This window comes from Chlorocebus sabaeus, chromosome 1 (assembly GCF_047675955.1).
Source record: "Chlorocebus sabaeus isolate Y175 chromosome 1, mChlSab1.0.hap1, whole genome shotgun sequence".
NCBI lineage: Eukaryota > Metazoa > Chordata > Mammalia > Primates > Cercopithecidae > Chlorocebus > Chlorocebus sabaeus.
The window spans coordinates 125579242-125596299 of record NC_132904.1 but is presented as its reverse complement, the minus strand read 5'-3'; the positions used below and the strand labels follow the sequence as shown (position 1 = coordinate 125596299).

The following is a 17058-nucleotide window of genomic DNA, read 5'->3' as shown; positions in this document are numbered from 1 at the left end:
TTTCATTTTAGTGTGTTTTTTAGCCCACTTCGTAGAAGTAGGAGCTGGAAAGGATGGATTGAGTAAATGTTAGCAGAGTGATTGAGTTGAAGCTCCCTGTGGTCCTGTTAGCATTGTGCAGTCCTGTGCTGTCAACTTGACACCTAATCCCAGCCATCAGTCCGAAATGTTGTAATGTGTAGTTTTCTAAAGGTGTTCAGCAGTGTTCAGTTATTACAGGAAGGAGAAAAGTAGCATTAATTTACATGATTATACGGATCAGATGGACCACCTAAAGGCAGATTGGCCATTGACTTTACTGGTTGTTATGGTCAGGTGTGTGGAACCTCAGGAATTTATGTGGACTAATAAAGTCATATCAGTAAGCTTCCTTTTCATTATTTAAATGTTGCGAGGTTATACAAGAGGTATTGTGTGTAGCATTAAGCACATGGGTTTGCAGGCAGGCAGACCTGAATTTCAATACTGCCTCTGGGCTGGGCAAGTTACTGACCTACTCTGATTTTCAGTTTTAATTCTGTTGTAAAAACCCATGACCGTACTTTGCACAGTTGTAGGAATTAAATGAGATATGTGAAAGGCCTGGTGTTTGATAGGCCCTCATGAAGTGACCGTTAGCATTTGCATTTTACTAGTGTAGGTTGATTTTCAGCAAATTTTCTTTTGTGAAAGAGCAATAAAGAATATTCTTTCTATTTTTCTTTTTTTTTTCTTTTTGAGACAGGGTCTCTGTTGCCCAGGCTGGAGTGTGATCACGGCTCATTGCACCCTCTCCCTCTCGTGTTCAAGCGATCTTCCCACCTCAGCCTCCCGAGTAGCTGGGACTACAGGCGTGTGCCACCACGCCTGGCTGATTTATTTTTATTTTTTGTAGAGAAGGGGTTTTGCCATGTTCCGTAGGCTGGTCTCAAACTCCTGGATGCAAGGGGACAGCCCGCCTCAACCTCCCAAAGTACTGGGACTGTAGGTGTGAGTTACTGCACCCAGCCAGCAACAAAGAATTAATTGCTAAAAAACAGCTGTTAAAGAATTACACTGTGGGAGAATGATTATTGGTCTGGGAAGTGTAAATTATAGATTGTGATCTGTTTATCATTTAATGTCAGGCTCATTTTACTCATCTGTAAAGTGAAGGCATATGAAATTTATGAATTTAGGAGTTACTGTAGGAGCATTCTAAGAAAAGAACTCTTCCAGATAACACTTGAAAATTCCAGTGGGAATGCTGTGGTGAAAGGGAGGGAGAAGAGCTGTTTAGCTATAATTAGGGTGCAAGGATAAGGTGTAAGAACTGGCTGGAGGCTGAATGTTTTTCTGGAGGAGTGTTAGCATCAGCTAGATCCCTGGAATTTCTGCCTTTCTGTCTCAAGATGCATGTCTTTGTCCAGAGTACCTGTGGAGAAGAAACAATGGATTCCTTAGACCATATGCTGACAGATCCTCTGGAACTTGGTCCATGTGGAGATGGCCATGGCACGCGCATCATGGAGGATTGCCTCCTGGGAGGCACCAGAGTTAGTCTGCCTGAGGACCTTCTGGAGGATGTGAGTAGTAACATGGTTGCGACCTTTTCCTCTCTGTCAGCTTCCTTGTAACAGTTATGGGAAACCTTTTTCACTCTCCATTTCCAGTCTTTTGTGCTCCCTTTTGTTCATTTTCTACATCGCAGGCAGCCTGATCTCTTATCTTTTTTTAAAGTTTAGAGTCTATTTAGTATCTGATTAAGGAAGAAAACAAGCTGCATTCTGCATGTTTAATAACATGTCAAAATAACTTGATAACGTGATATAAGCCCTATTTTTAACAAGATAATTTTCATCCATTAAAAAAGATTGTATATTTTAACCGTGGAATACTACTCAGCCATAAAAAGGAATGAAATAATGGCATTTGCAGCAAACTGGATGGAAATGGAGGTCATTATTCTAAGTGAAGTAACTTGGGAATGGAAAAGCAAACATTGTTCTCACTTATAAGTGACAGCTAAGCTTTGAGGACGCAAAGGCGTAAGAATGATAATGGACTCTGGGGACTTGCGGGGAAGGATGGGCGTGCTGTGAGGGGTAAAAGACTACACATTGGATGCAGCGTACGCTGCTTGGGTGATGGGCGCACCAGAATCTCAGAAATAACCACTAAAGAATTTACCCATGTAACCAGACACCACCTGTTCCCCCAATACTATTGAAATAATAATTAAAAATAGAAAAAAAAAAAGTAGAAATTATGGAAAACAAATATGAAGAAATACATCAGTGGGTGTCTTTTCTACTAAAACCAGAATATTGTTCTGAGTACTTAATCTTCACTGTGAAATATTTGGCAATTAATTCCTCTCTGACGCGGTGTCTTACTGTGTTAGTAAATCTATTAGTTAACAGTTGCAGTATTTCTTTTAAATGTTTTTGTTGTAAACTTAGAGGTAGTCTTCTTTATTCATTTGGTTCTTTTCAACTATTTGAGACACTTTCATTCCCTGATATTTATGAGGTACATGTTTATCACTAAATGTAGTAGTTTGGTTTACATTAGTAATTTGATGTGTGATCTAAAAACGTAGTCACTAAGAGGGTGTGCACTGTCGTTACAGATTGATTGGCAGTGGAGTACTATGGAGGCCGCTGCAGTGGTGCTAGTGGTGCTAAGGCTGGCAGTAGAATTTCTGTGTAGGGCCTTAAGCCCCTGAGGGTCCTGGTGACTCCGGGAATCCATCACAGCCTGGGGTCATTCACCCCAGTTCACTCCTTTTGTCTGGCCTGGATTGCCCCATGCTTGCCCTCCTTCCAACAACTGAGTAGGGACCCAGCAATCTGAATGAGCTGATTGTTGTTTATGTTCAGCTGAGAAATGTCCGGACCACTTAAACTACAGCTGCTTTTCTGGCAGTCTTATCTGCAGGGCCCAAACTTAATAAACCGTAGGAAATAGACTGTCATTCTTAGTTTGCTGCCCGGACTTATTTTAGATTCAGAGCATATTGGTACACGGGAGAGGTCGTGTCGTTTGCTCTCATTTTCAACCTGTGGGCTATCTGGTATCTTTTGTGCTCCTGGCTTTTTTCAGTCATGGCACGATTGTATCTCTTAGCGTTTCTTTTGCCCAGCAGGATAATACTGAGTCCTATTGCAAGCACGGACAAGGCCTCTGGTTCTGGTCACCACTACCTTTTCAACCGTAGAACATCACTGGAATTGCCTAATGCCTGGATCTATATTCTGCTGGAAACAGTTCCATTGGGAAGCCTTTCAGTGGGAAACGAATAAATGTTATACATGGTTATGTTCAGTGATGTCAATAAGACCACTTACTAATAGAAAATAAACATTCTTAAAAGGTATATTTTAAAAGCAGAATTATATGTGTGTTTAAAATGGTTACCATGTCGTGGAACATTAAGCAAAATCTACACGTATTTTCTGTATCCATAAGGTAACCCACTACTCAATAATAGTGTATGCCCTGGGATGGGATGCTAGCTTGTTTTTGTCCGCTTTCACAGGCAAGATGCGTCGTCATCATCATTAAGGTGGCTACTGTTTATTAAGTGCTTATTATTTGCGAGCCACTGTGTATGTGAAAACATTCATTTAATTACATATTTCTTTTGTTTTCCATATTTTGAACATACAGGTGTGGAGCATGATATAGCAAACAGTCATCTGTGCATCACCCAGTTTTAAGAGAGAATTTAGTTTTTTGTTTTACATTCTTCTTTGGTAATATGTCAAGCGTTATGGATAAAATGAAAGCCACCAGTGTGCTGTTGTCTCATCTTCTCTCCCAGCTACTAACAACTGTACTGCAGTTGATGTACATAGTTCCCATCCATGTTTTCTTGGCATACTCTTTCAGGACAATCCCTTTATGTTACTCATGTAGTCAGCAAACACTTGTTCCATTAGGCACCTCTATGCCAGACACTGAGTTAGATGCTAGGAATAAAATGGTAGGCAAAAATAGGCTTGCAGGGGAAAATCCTGGGCATTGGGACTGAGGTGTTTTTGATACATTCATGTAACGATGCCTGGAGTAGGTGGTTGTGATTTCTGGGTTGTTTCCTGCCGAAACCCTTTCGTGGGTCTCTATTGTCCTTAAGGATAAAGTCACAACTACCTGAAATACTTGCCGTCCTTTGCATCTTTCTGCTGTCTGCTGCCTCCACCTCCCTCCCTGTTCTTGCTCTAGCCAAATATTGCCTGAACTCTTTTTTTTTTATTTATTATTATACTTTAAGTTCTAGGGTACATGTGCATAACGTGCAGGTTTGTTACATATGTATGCTTGTGCCATGTTGCTGTGCTGCACCCATCAACTCGTCAGCACCCATCAACTCGTCATTTACATCAGGTATAACTCCCAATGCAATCCCTCCCCCCTCCCCCCTCCCCATGATAGGCCCCGGTGTGTGATGTTCCCCTTCCCGAGTCCAAGTGATCTCATTGTTCAGTTCCCACCTATGAGTGAGAACATGCGGTGTTTGGTTTTCTGTTTTTGTGATAGTTTGCTAAGAATGATGGTTTCCAGCTGTATCCATGTCCCTACAAAGGACACAAACTCATCCTTTTTTATGGCTGCATAGTATTCCATGGTGTATATGTGCCTTTAAAAAAAAAAAAAAGTGAAATGTATCACACAAAAGAGTCTATAAAATGCATATATATACACACAGGTAAAACAATAATAAAACATGGGTATAGCCTTCAGTTAGGGTAGGAGCACTACCAAGACCACTGAAGCCCGCCCCCACGCACACTGTCTTATCCCTCTCCATTCCCCCACAGGCAACTGCTATCCTTTCTTTTGTGTTAATTTTTTTTGTTTGTTTTTGTGGTGCTGCTCTGTGGATTTCTAACCCTGTCCTCGATCTTTTTTCTCCTTCCTTGTCCTTCTCCTGTCTTAAACAACGGTTTTTTGGTGAGCGTTCTCTGCATTGTAAATGTGGGATGTTTGCTTCCATACACATCGGCACTTCTTTAACTACATTGTAACTGAATGTTTAATTGTTCCCTACCTCAGACCCCATATATGCCAGGCCAAATTAGCATTTTGCTCATGGAAGGTATCCAGTATGTAACCCGTGAGTTGAAAATGAACTCCGTCCTGTTTCTTCTCACTCTTAGCTAGTGACTTCAATTCCTCAAGTTCATTCCTTTCATGTTAACCTTTTCCTGCCACTCAGTTGAAGCTGAATTCAGATGTCCACCCTCATACCCTCATTGGCAGAGGCGGCTTCCAAGTGAGATTCTCTACTGAAATCATTTTCCTCTGGATTATTATTTACTGTTTGATAAAAGACTGTGGCTCATATGTAGTCTTTAATCTCAGATCATTGGAATTTTAGTTTATTTTTAAAAATGTAGGCCAGGCACCGTGGCTTATGCCTGTAATCCCAGCACTTTGGGAGGCCGAGGCAGGCAGATCGCCGTAGGTCAGGAGTTCGAGACCAGCCTGGTCAACGTGGTGAAACCTCATCTCTACTAAAAATGCAAAAAATAGCCAGGCGTGGTGGTGCACACTTGTAATCCCAGCTACTTGGGAGGGTGAGGTAGGAGAATCGCTTGAGCCTGGGAGGCAGAGGTTGCAGTGAGCCAAGATCGTGCCGTTGCACTCCAGCTTGGGCAACAAGAGCAAAATTCGGTCTCAAAAAAAAACAAAACAAAACATGAAAAGTTGGTAGTGATAGTTGCACGGCAAATGTGAATGCAATACCACTGAAGTCTACACTTAAAAATGGTTAAATTGGTAAATCTTATGTATATTATGTAATGTTTTGTGTGCACACACATACAAAAAACTTAAAAATCGATGTTACTTTTGTTTACCTTTCCTATTTCTTCTAGCCTGAGATCTTCTTTGATGTTGTCAGCCTCTCAACATGGCAGGAAGTGTTAAGTGATTCTCAACGTGAACACCTCCAGCAGTTTCTGCCTCAGTTTCCTGAAGACAGTGCTGAGCAGCAGAACGAACTCATCTTAGCCCTGTTCAGTGGAGAGAACTTCCGCTTTGGAAATCCTCTGCACATTGCCCAGAAGCTTTTCCGAGGTTTGTAGCTCAGTATTCTTTCTTTGAGGGGAGTGGTAGATGGGCACACATTCACTTATGTGGGTGTTCCTTTCTTCCTTTTCTTCTCTTTATCTTCATGTACAGATACTGAGCTGGCAGAGAGCGGTTTTGTGTAACACTTTGCTGTCTAGGCTGTGTTTCAAAAAATAAAATTTATTGACTTATATAGAAAATACATAATATGATCTCAGCTGTGTAACCAGCATCTACATAAAGAAAAAAAACATTTCCAGCATACTAGAGGTGCCTTCGTGCCTGGTCTTTAAAAATTTTTTAACAGAGCTTGCCATTTGCTTTATTGCACGTATCAAGGTGTGTGTGTGTGTGTGTGTGTGTTTAGGTACACACACACTTTTTGCTGCAGAAGATGTGACAGGTCACTGGCAAGCACTTAAGCATGTCCATGTCTCTGAACAGACACTCTCCCGTATCATGACAGCCCTGTTACCACACACAAGGAATTTTGCATTGAGCAGATGATATCATAGGCTATTTCATGTTCAAATTTTCTTCTTCTTTTTTTTTGGGGGGGGAACAGTCTCGCTCTGTCACCTGGCGCAATCTCAGCTCACTGCAAGCTCCACCTCCTGGGTTCACACCATTCTCCTGCCTCAGCCTTCTGAGTAGCTGGGACTACAGGGGCCTGCCACCGGGCCTGGCTAATTTTTTGTGTTTTTAGTAGAGACGGGGTTTCACTGTGTTAGCCACGATGGTCTTGATCTCCTGAGCTCATGATCCACCGGCCTTGGCCTCCCAAAGTGCTGGGATTACAGGCATGAGCCACGGTGCCTGGCCTTCATGTTCTAATTTTCTTTTTTTTTTTGAGACGGAGTCTCGCTCTGCCGCCCGTGCTAGAGTGCAGTGGCCGGATCTCAGCTCACTGCAAGCTCCGCCTCCCGGGTTTTCGCCATTCTCCTGCCTCAGCCTCCCAAGTAGCTGGGACTACAGGCGCCCGCCACCTCGCCCGGCTATTTTTTTGTATTTTTTAGTAGAGACGGGGTTTCACTGTGTTAGCCAGGATGGTCTCGATCTCCTGACCTCGTGATCCACCCGTCTCGGCCTCCCAAAGTGCTGGGATTACAGGCTTGAGCCACCGCGCCCGGCCAAAGCCTTTGTTTTACCCGGTGGTTTTTGCATCCATGGGTGATTCTCAACTGCATCAGTTATTATATTGGGAGTTGCAGAATGGTTTGGACCGCTCTTTAAGTTACAGTTTGCTTTCTGTACCATGGAGAGGAGCCAAAGAAGCCTCTTCCCCTTCCTTTCCAGGGTGACTTTGTTCTGACACAAGGCCCTGAATGAGCAGCACATCTTGAATTCTGTTAAACTCGACAACTTGACAGCTGCTAATGACCAGAGAGAGCAGGCTTATCATCTGAAATCTCATTATTTTAAGACTTTAAAATGAACATTCCCCCCTTTGGTGGGTTACTAGTGTGAAAAGGAATTCCCCTCTATGGTTGTCAGAGATCTGTTTCACTACAGCTGAGGGTGCACTGTCTCCTCTGGTGGAGCAGAAGTCAGGGAGATCCACTTGGCTTTAGAGGGGCTCTGTAAGTGACCTTCCATAATGGTGGCACTGTCTCTTGTGCTGGCACGTTTCCCCCAAAACAGTGTGGTAGTCTGGTAAGGATACAAGTGAGGAATGTCAAGGCAGGACTTCCTGCATATTCCACTCTGACCCGTGCCACGTATCAGTTCTCGTGTTGCCGAAGACAGTTGCATGACTGTGGCTATGATGGTCATCAGCCTTAAATGAGCTGTCATTGCTTCTCAGCACACTTACTTTTGGTTCTGTTTCCTGATTCTCTTAGATGTTCACTTTGCCCTTAAGTTTTGTGGTACAGAGTTTACCATGTTAAGCACTCATTCAATATATTTGTTGACTGATGATGTATATTCGTTGACTGATGCGTATGTATACCTTTATTTTTTTAAGATGGACACTTTAACCCCGAGGTGGTCAAGTACCGGCAGCTATGCTTCAAGTCACAGTACAAGCGCTACCTCAACTCCCAGCAGCAGTATTTCCATCGGCTGCTGAAGCAAATTCTTGCTTCCCGGAGTGTAAGTAGTGCTCGGAACTGGATATAGAATGTGGCTGGTCACAGGTATCATGACTTCAAGAAGCATTTCAGGTGCAAAACGCAAAAGTTGCCACTAAGAAAAAAATGCTGCTGATTAATCTGTAACACAGTTAAGCTATGCCATCCTTTCTTATGATAAACTTCAAATGTGTCCTGATTTCACAGGTGTTAAAACATAAAAACAAGTGCTTCTTAAAATTGACGAAATTACAGTAGCTTCAGTGTTTACCAAGATAAACAGATGGATTTTGGATCCATCATGGGTTATTAAGGGAAACCAGGATTCCTTGGAATGGATATGAAGGTGTGCACAGGCCTCTGAATGCTGTGATGGATGGTAGCATAATAGGCCCAATGGCCGCTGGAAATTCTTAGAGGCAAAGTTGTTTGGGTTTTAAGTCATCCTTTAAGCTTTGGTATAGAAATACTTGGGTGTCTAGTATAAAAAAGTATTCATTCCTAGTAGAGCACTTCAACACTCAGATTTGGGATTTTTCTTCATGTAATCAATACAGGTTCTTTTTATTTGAATGTGTTGATATATATGTGTATCTTTCTTTGTGATCTGGAGGGAGGGAGTTGGGCTTCACACTGAAGAGAAGAAAACGTAGACTTGTAGAGTGTTCATTGTTCCAGAACAGGTCTTGGATGATGACGTGTACCCCCACCTGATCTCTTCCTAGGATCTGCTGGAGATGGCCCGGCGGAGCGGCCCCGCCCTTCCCTTCCGGCAGAAACGGCCTTCACCATCCCGCACTCCTGAGGAGCGGGAGTGGCGGACCCAGCAGCGCTACTTGAAGGTCTTGAGGGAGGTGAAAGAGGAGTGTGGTGACACAGCCCTGTCATCTGATGAAGAGGGTGAGTGTCCTCGGGCACTTGGGGTAGCTGGGGTATTGGATTGATACCGGCCGCTTGTCCGGTTGGAGCCAGTGGTAGCCATTGATCTCCCCAGCAGAGAAACCCTCTTGAGTTGTCTTGATCTGGGGTGGATAGCGGGGCTCAGAAGGTCTTGGTCTTTGGGTTGCTAAGGCATTGCCGTCAGATGGGGAGTGACTACATGGCCTTTTTCACCCTCATGGCCTTGTGGCATTTGAGCATAGATGAGAGCCCGCCAGGCGACTGCCTGCATGACAGGGTTCTCCACAGTGGGCCTGACTGGTCCCATTTGCCACTTGAGAGAACTATTTTCCCCTTACAGGAGAGTAGTAGTGGCTGTCGGCCTGCTGCAATGCGACCCCAGCACTCTGTTGAAGTCTCTCTTCCTGGAAGAGCCGTTAGATGACCTAAGTGTGCTCCAGCTCCTCTGGGGAAGGGTCAGAAAGGAGTGTGGAACCCTGGCCTCCATGTTGTTGGCTTAGCCTTGTTGAACCCAAATGGCCACTTACCCAATCTCCCCTATTGGAGTCCACAGCCACGTTGGATTTACAAGAACAATTTTCTTTTGAAGATCTCAGCTCATGGCTTCCGAGCTCTCCAGCACGTTCTCCTAGTCCTGCGGTGCCCCTGAGGGTGGTGCCCACACTTTCAACCACGGATATGAAAACTGCAGGTGAGAACCGAGTTGCCGCCGTCACCGTTCTGGGACATTGCGGTGGAGACCTGACAACTCCTTTAGAGGGAGGTGGGTGGGGCAGATTCCTAATTACCAGGAAAACAAAGCTCCCTAGAACTAGGCGATTTGTTTGGTAAAGTTTTTGTATCGTTTTACTTTTTTTTTACATCTGGAGATAGGCCTGCCTTTTTTCCTTTGTTTTAAAATTTTTTCTCAGAAGCTGATATTTTGGGCTAAAGAAAGCAGAATCTTGAAACAGCAGTACGAAGGGACAGTTCAGTAAGAGGACAAAGGAATAACCAGAGCCAAACCATTCTCCAGAGTGGCTGTGAGTTTGGAGAAGAGTTTTATTTATTTTATTTGGAATAGGAAGCAAAGAAGAATGTTAAGAACCTTAAGTGTGTTTTAGGACCAGCAGAGTCACTGAAGTCCTTTATTACCAATGTATGGAGAAGTGGAAGTGTTGATCCTGTGACTTTAAAGATTTTTGGTATTTGTAGTTCACAGGTGTCAGAAGGGAAACTCAGAAATATCTTTCTTTGGACAAGTGACCGGAAAGATGTAAATTGGAGAATCATGGTAGTGAATGTGGTTTGGTTTGTTTTCTCAGATAAAATAGAACTGGGGGACAGTGACCTGAAGATTATGTTAAAGAAGCACCATGAGAAGCGGAAACATCAGCCAGTAAGATGGGAAGGGCTTGCGGCTATGTGGTTTTCAGCCTGATGTTTCAGGATTGGCTGTCCTGAGGAAGACACGGGGCACCACTGCCTTGTTTGTATGTCCTCCCTACCATGTGGGCACAGGACCAGCCGGTGAGGCTGGCTGGCATCAACGATGTGAGGCGTGGGGGCTTTGACTTCACAGGGCCTGCTGAATGTATTGTCTGCGTTAATTGTTACAGTGACACTGTCGAGTATAGGAATGGTTGTTATCCACCTCAACAGTGCTCGAGAGGTTAGGGAGCTTGTCATTGGTCCTATAGCCAGTAAGCAGCAGAGCCAGGAGTCGGGCCCTGGGTTTGTCCCACTTTTTACTGTTTCCATTATTCCATGCTACCAAGTTGAGGTAGCTAGCACCTCAGAGAGTTTACTGGAGAAAAGATGATGTCTTTTTGAGAAGAAAAGACAGTCCTTCTAAGGCTAGGAGGTGAGATGAGAAGAACCCCACATGGGAAGTCAGTACTGAGTTCTCTCTCTTTTCTAGTTACTGTGATACTTCTCTAAACCCTATTTCCACATTTTGTAAAACATAATAATACTTAACAAGACTGTTTGCAAAGCACATGAGACACGGAATGCAGAAGAGCTTTATAACTAAATGCTGTACGATAGGAAGGTTGGGACTGGGTTCTATGCACCAGTATCAAGTTTGTTTTTTTTAAATTAAATGGGGATATGATAGGGAAAAATTGAATAGTTTTATCTCTCTGTATTTTTTATTCAATGTGATTTCCCCAAGTGTACCTAACATCTAATTGTTACATAAATTTGCAAAATCACCTTAGTTTTTGCTCCTTTTTGGGCCTCCATGACCAAATTTTGGATATCACATCTAGGATCACCCGGACCTTTTGACAGGGGACCTGACCCTCAATGACATCATGACTCGAGTAAATGCTGGCAGGAAGGGCTCTCTCGCAGGTAAATGACTGGGCGCCCTCTAGGAGCCTTCATCTGACTATGGTGTTAAGTTGCATGAGCCCATAGCATGTGGCACAGATAAATGAAACCATGCCTCCTTCATGCTGATAACCTTTATTATTACCTCTTATGGGCTTACAGGTGGGAAATGAATGTAAAATCAGCACAACAGAGCATCAGCTTTTTTGTTGTTTGTTTGTTTTTTGTTTTTTTAGACGGAGTCTTGCTCTGTCACCTGGGCTGGAGTGCAGTGGCACGATCTCGGCTCACTGCAAGCTCCGCCTCCCGGGTGCACACCCTTCTCCTGCCTCAGCCTCCCAAGTAGCTGGGACTACAGGCGACTGCCACCACGCCTGGCTAATTTTTTGTGTTTTTAGTAGAGATGTGGTTTCACTATGTTAGCCAGGATGGTCTCAATCTCTTGACCTCGTGATCCACCCACCTTGGCCTCCCAAAGTGCTGGGATTACAGGCGTGAGCCACTGTGCCAGGCCTATCAGCTCTTCATAATAAATATTAAAATTAAGCCGTATACTTGAGAGGCTGAGGTGGGAGGATCGCTTGAGCCAGGGAGGTTGAGGCTGTAGTGAGCTATGATTGCACCACTGCACACCAGCTTGGGCAACAGAGTGAGATCCTGTCTCAAAAAAAAAACAACAACTGTAAATCACTCACTGCATTTGGTTTCATTGAGTGTTTTATTACTGAGACTTCTATCTTTGGTGGGCCTTGGGAAAAGAGTATGCAGATAAGACCCCTCACTTCCCTGTGTAGGAGATACATTTCTGTGACTGGTGTTACTTTTCCTTCCCAGCCTTATATGACTTGGCTGTCCTTAAAAAAAAGGTTAAGGAAAAAGAGGAAAAGAAGAAGAAGAAAATAAAAACAATCAAATCAGAGGTAGAGGACCTGGCTGAGCCTCTAAGCAGTACTGAAGGGGTTACATCTCTCTCCCAGGCCCCTTCTCCGCTGGCAATTCCTGCTATCAAGGAAGAGTAAGTGAGCAACAGAGATTCTGTAATTCTCAGGGTGAATGGGTGTGCCCTGGCCCCCAGGGCTTGTCGTAGCTGTAAGTGTGTTGGACTTGTAGACCTGGAGTCCCAGGGATACTGCTGGGAAAATGTGTTGTTTGCTCCTTTCTTGAACTCTTGTGACTGCTAGGGGGTTGGGGGCCTGAGTCAATCTAGGGATGTGTTCTTGGTCTTTTTGATTCTTTTATTTTTCTTCCCTCGTTAGGCCCCTTGAAGACCTCAAGCCTTGCCTTGGAATCAATGAAATATCTTCCAGCTTTTTCTCTCTTCTATTAGAGATCTTGCTGCTGGAGAGTCAGGCTAGCCTTCCTATGGTAAGCAGTTTGGAAAAGTTGGAGGTACATTAGAGTATTCAAGTGTTCAAATCCTGAATGGTCTATAGCTTGAGAAGTGGAAGTCTGTCTGGGTTCCTCTCAAAGCTCTGTAGTTAGCTTGCTTTGTGATTTGGACAAACTCTGGATGCATATGCCCCAGCTTGTGGTGGCACTTGTGTGGAATTGCTGGTATAGAAGAGAAGTCTAACTGGGTTCTGCCTTTGCTTTCCCTCAGCTAGAGGAGCGAGTTTTGGATTGGCAGTCATCGCCAGCCAGCTCCCTCAACAGCTGGTTCTCTGCGGCCCCCAACTGGGCTGAGTTGGTACTACCAGCGCTGCAGTATCTTGCTGGAGAAAGTCGAGGTAAGGTGCTTTTTTTTGTAGGGTCAGTATTTTTTCCCCCTTTCGTCGAATTAATTATAAGAATAAACTGCAGCTTTACTCGTGTAATCCATTATGCCTTTGCATAATGCTATGCCTTGAAGGTTCCTGCTTTTCTAATACACGGTGGAACACTCAAAAGCTGTTTCAGAGTTCAGGGATGCACCTGTATGGCTTGTTTATGTGGTCCATTTCTTGCAGCTGTTCCTTCCAGTTTCTCTCCATTTGTTGAATTCAAAGAGAAAACCCAACAGTGGAAGTTGCTTGGTAAGTAATCCGTGTTACCTACCCCTAACAGGTTTTCATTCTCCCATTTCTTCCCCTAAGTTTCTTTGCCTTCCAATCAATATGGTCCTGCAGATTGGTTTAAAAAAGCAATATTAGATCTTATTTTGCTCTGGGAAGGAGTCCTTCAAGACCCTTTTGTACTCTCAAGATGGGTTAACTGACTCCTCTGGTTGGACCAATGCTGAGATGGAAGGAATACCCTTTCTGTATGATGTAGTCTGGTGATGGCTAAATTAAATCTGCAAGGGTATTTTGCAAGAATGTCAACATTTATATTAATCATACCAATGACTTTGGATTAATTTGTAATTATAAATATTTTTCTTTCGTAAAAGTGGGCTTTGCTATTGAGGAGAATGTGCAGCAGCCCTGAATAAATTGTTTCTAAAGAACAGAGTCCTTGTTTTTAAGTTTATAAAGCCCACTTAGTGTGTAAGTTGTCATAACATGCATCTGAAGTCACTTGGAGGCTGTTGCCTGGTGATGGTGAAAAGAGAGAAATCCGTGTTGGTTTCCTGTTGAAATTCACTCTCTGTGCTGAGTGGTCTGTGGAGAAGTGTATGGAGAGCAGGTTATTAAAACAGTAGACTCATCCATTCGTTATTTATTACATTTATTCAGCTTCTAGGTGTCAGGCACTGTTAGGTGCTGGGGGGGATACAATGGCTTCTGAGACAGTGCGCTCCTCTCTTAGGGCCTAAGGTCTGTTTGGGGAACAAATACTTATTTAGATTTAATGACAAACTGATCCTTTCTGTAAAGGAAAAGTATAATAGGAATTGATGTAGTTTGCAGAGTTGGGAGGACCTTCCTGAGGAAGCAGCGTCTGAGCAGAGGTGTATGATGAATAGGACCGAGCCAGGCAAGCAGAGGGGAGGCAGCAGCATTCGAGGTGGAGGAGTTAGAACCTTTCCATGGGGAAGATGTGATCTAAAATAGTCACGCAACCCACAGGCTATGAGAGCTGATGATAATTTAGACACGGGGAGAGGATGGATACGTTTGAGAAAGATTTAGGTGGGCTTGATTATGGCTTGGCTGTGGGCAGTGAAGGAGAATGGTGTGAGGCACGGCTCCTGCTAGATTTGCAGCTGGTGGAGGAAGGTGTTGTTTGTGCAGGTAGCAGCTGTGGAGGTCTGGACTTGGAGGGTGGAGATCCCGAGTTTAGTTTTTAAAATTTATTTATTTATTCATTTATTTTTTGAGACAGAGTCTTGCTCTGTGCATCAGGCTGGAGTGCAGTGGCACAATCTTGGCTCACTGCAACCTCTGCCTCCCGGGCTCAAGCGATTCTCCTGCCTCCTCCTACTCCTGAGTAGCTGGGACCACAGGCGTGCGTTACCATACCTGGCTGTTTTTTATATTTTTAGTAGAGACAAGGTTTCCCTATGTTGCCCAGGCTGATCTTGAACTCCTGAGCCCAGGTGATCCACCTACCTCAGCCTCCCAAAGTGCTGGGATTACAGGTGTGAGCCACTGCACCCAGCCTGACTTTAGTTTTAGAGCTGCGTTTGAGCAAGTATTCCAGTGGAGTTGTTGAATAGACAGTAGGATGTGTGGGTTTAGAATTCAGACCAGAGAGTTCAAGAGGGAGAGTGTTAGCATGTGTCTGGTGCAGGGCACCGATGATGCTGTTACCTGGGGAGGAAGCACAGAGTGAGGAGAGAGGGCGGAGGAGGGCTCTTCACGGCAGAGGGTCTGAGTGAGAGCATGAGAGTGTGGGCGGGGGGGTGCGACTATGGAGGTGGGGAAAGCCTGGAACAGGGTTTTCCGGAGTCTTGGAAGCCAGGAGATGGGAACGCCTGAGAAGTGGGGAGTGGTCATTTTCCTCCATAGTTCCTAAAAGATTCAGTAAGATAAAGACTAAAGATTTGTGAACATGGAGGAAGTTGTGAATTTTTCAGTGAGCATGAGTCCCTAGTGGAACAGTGGAAGTGAAACCACCGTGAGCTGAAGGTGGTGATGGTAGCTGACGGCAAGCACTCCCCCCGTCAGTCAGGCTGCAGTAGCCATGGAGGGAACACGTATACCTGGGCCTGGCAGACTATTTCATGCAGGGCCAGATAATAAGCATTTGAAGCTTGTCAGCCAGGTGCTTTAGTTGAAGCTACTGTGCCATTGTTGAGAGCTTTCTGCAAATAGTGATATTGTGTATTGACTATGAAAACAAAGATAAACAGCCCCTTTGAGAAGGGCAGCTGCATTCATCACATAAGCAAACCTGGCTGATGATGATCCTGTGGCTTCTAACCTGGGCAGGAGACACAGGTGCCATCAGGGTCTCAGACAGCCTGAACAGAGGGACCTCAGAGGCGGGCACGGGAGACAGGGCTCATCTCTTTCTAGGCGGGTCATGGGAAGTCAAGCTTTTTCCTGCCCCAGGGTCTTAACTGCTCTGCTAGTGAATGGAATTTCTCTGTGCCCCAGTAGCCAGAAACCGCTCTTACCTACAAAAATAGAATAATTACCTTGGTATAAGCTATCATTACATCTTTTGTGATGCCTACCACCTTTCGAATTGATTTTGAAACGTGTGCTCTTTCCTCACTTGACCGTAAACTCCTGTGAGGGTGGAGACTGAATTCACTGAGTAACCTTAGCTTCCCATGCAATGCGTGGCACAGTGGGTACTCAGCAGATGCCTACAGAGTGAATGATTTGATGAGATGGCATCCAAGAGCGGTGGTCCAGGCTGATTTCTGCCAGCTGGAAGGCAGTGGCTGTATGAAGGATTGTTGTTACGGCTCCTGATAGGATCTCTCTGTGGTGTAGATAAAGCTAGTAAAGAGAAAGCAGGATTCTCAGTAATACCGTAGACCTTCTTATTTTTTATCTCTTTTTTCCTCTAATAGGCCAATCCCAAGATAATGAAAAGGAATTAGCTGCCCTCTTCCAGCTATGGCTAGAGACCAAAGATCAGGCCTTCTGTAAGGTATGGTTTTTTAAGAAGTACCAGATCCTTCTCACTAGGTTTCCAGAGCTCTTAAGTTTGCCCAAATTCTTTAGTCCATTTACCTGTCAACGTTTTCTTTTTCTCCAGCAAGAAAATGAAGACAGCTCAGATGCCACGACACCTGTCCCTCGGGTGTGAGTACAATACTCTAGTGGTGGGTGGTGTCCCGGGAAACTGTAGTTCAGATACTGCCTTGGTTTTGTTGATACTTCTTGGTATGTTAGAGCTGTAATGGACTTCAGAGCTCTGAGGAGTCCCCTGGTTCTTCCTGACTTGGCATACTGAGGCAGGCCGCACCCCCTGAGTGCGTGGGACACCTTGTGGAATGGGGTCTGATGGAGAGAGGGGCTGGCAGGAGAGCCTCTAAGGGGCATATAATCTCCTTTGTAGGTGGACATACTTTTTTAATGTGTACTCCTCCCTGGGCTCCTACTTGAGAATTATTCATCTAGGCCACCTTAGTCCAATAAATGGAAGCATGAAGTTAAGTGACTTGCTGAAGGTTAGCAGTAGGACTAACCTTCTAGAACTTAGATCTTCTGACTCTTAGTCCTAGGCTCTTTATATCACATTGTCCCATGTTTCTGTTTCTGTCCTGGCATGGTTCCATAGTTTTCTGACACCAGGCAGAGGCCCAGTCTTAAGTGCGGCAGAACTTTTTCTTCATGTAATAGAGGTGTAGATCTCAAGCCCCTGGGTACTTTCCCTGGAGGTAGAAAAATAACCCTTATTTAACGCTCCCGAAGCC

General features: G+C 44.4%; 1 protein-coding gene across 2 annotated transcripts in view; it reads left to right on the top strand.

The window, feature by feature from the left end:
• NFRKB (nuclear factor related to kappaB binding protein) overlaps positions 1-17058 on the top strand; it is a 33028-nt gene that overhangs the window by 1308 nt on the left and 14662 nt on the right. Inside the window, exons 3-15 of one of the 2 annotated variants that reach the window (XM_008021508.3) lie at positions 1389-1544; positions 5841-6042; positions 8003-8130; positions 8834-9008; positions 9598-9699; positions 10313-10386; positions 11261-11345; positions 12159-12339; positions 12581-12689; positions 12925-13051; positions 13271-13336; positions 16210-16289; positions 16398-16444. In XM_008021508.3, the coding sequence (XP_008019699.2) occupies positions 1410-1544; positions 5841-6042; positions 8003-8130; positions 8834-9008; positions 9598-9699; positions 10313-10386; positions 11261-11345; positions 12159-12339; positions 12581-12689; positions 12925-13051; positions 13271-13336; positions 16210-16289; positions 16398-16444 (1511 nt within the window). In that variant the 5' untranslated portion in view covers positions 1389-1409. Of the gene's footprint in view, positions 1-1355; positions 1545-5840; positions 6043-8002; positions 8131-8833; positions 9009-9561; positions 9700-10312; positions 10387-11260; positions 11346-12158; positions 12340-12580; positions 12690-12924; positions 13052-13270; positions 13337-16209; positions 16290-16397; positions 16445-17058 lie in introns of those variants that run through there. The other variant, XM_008021506.3, reaches the window with a different exon arrangement.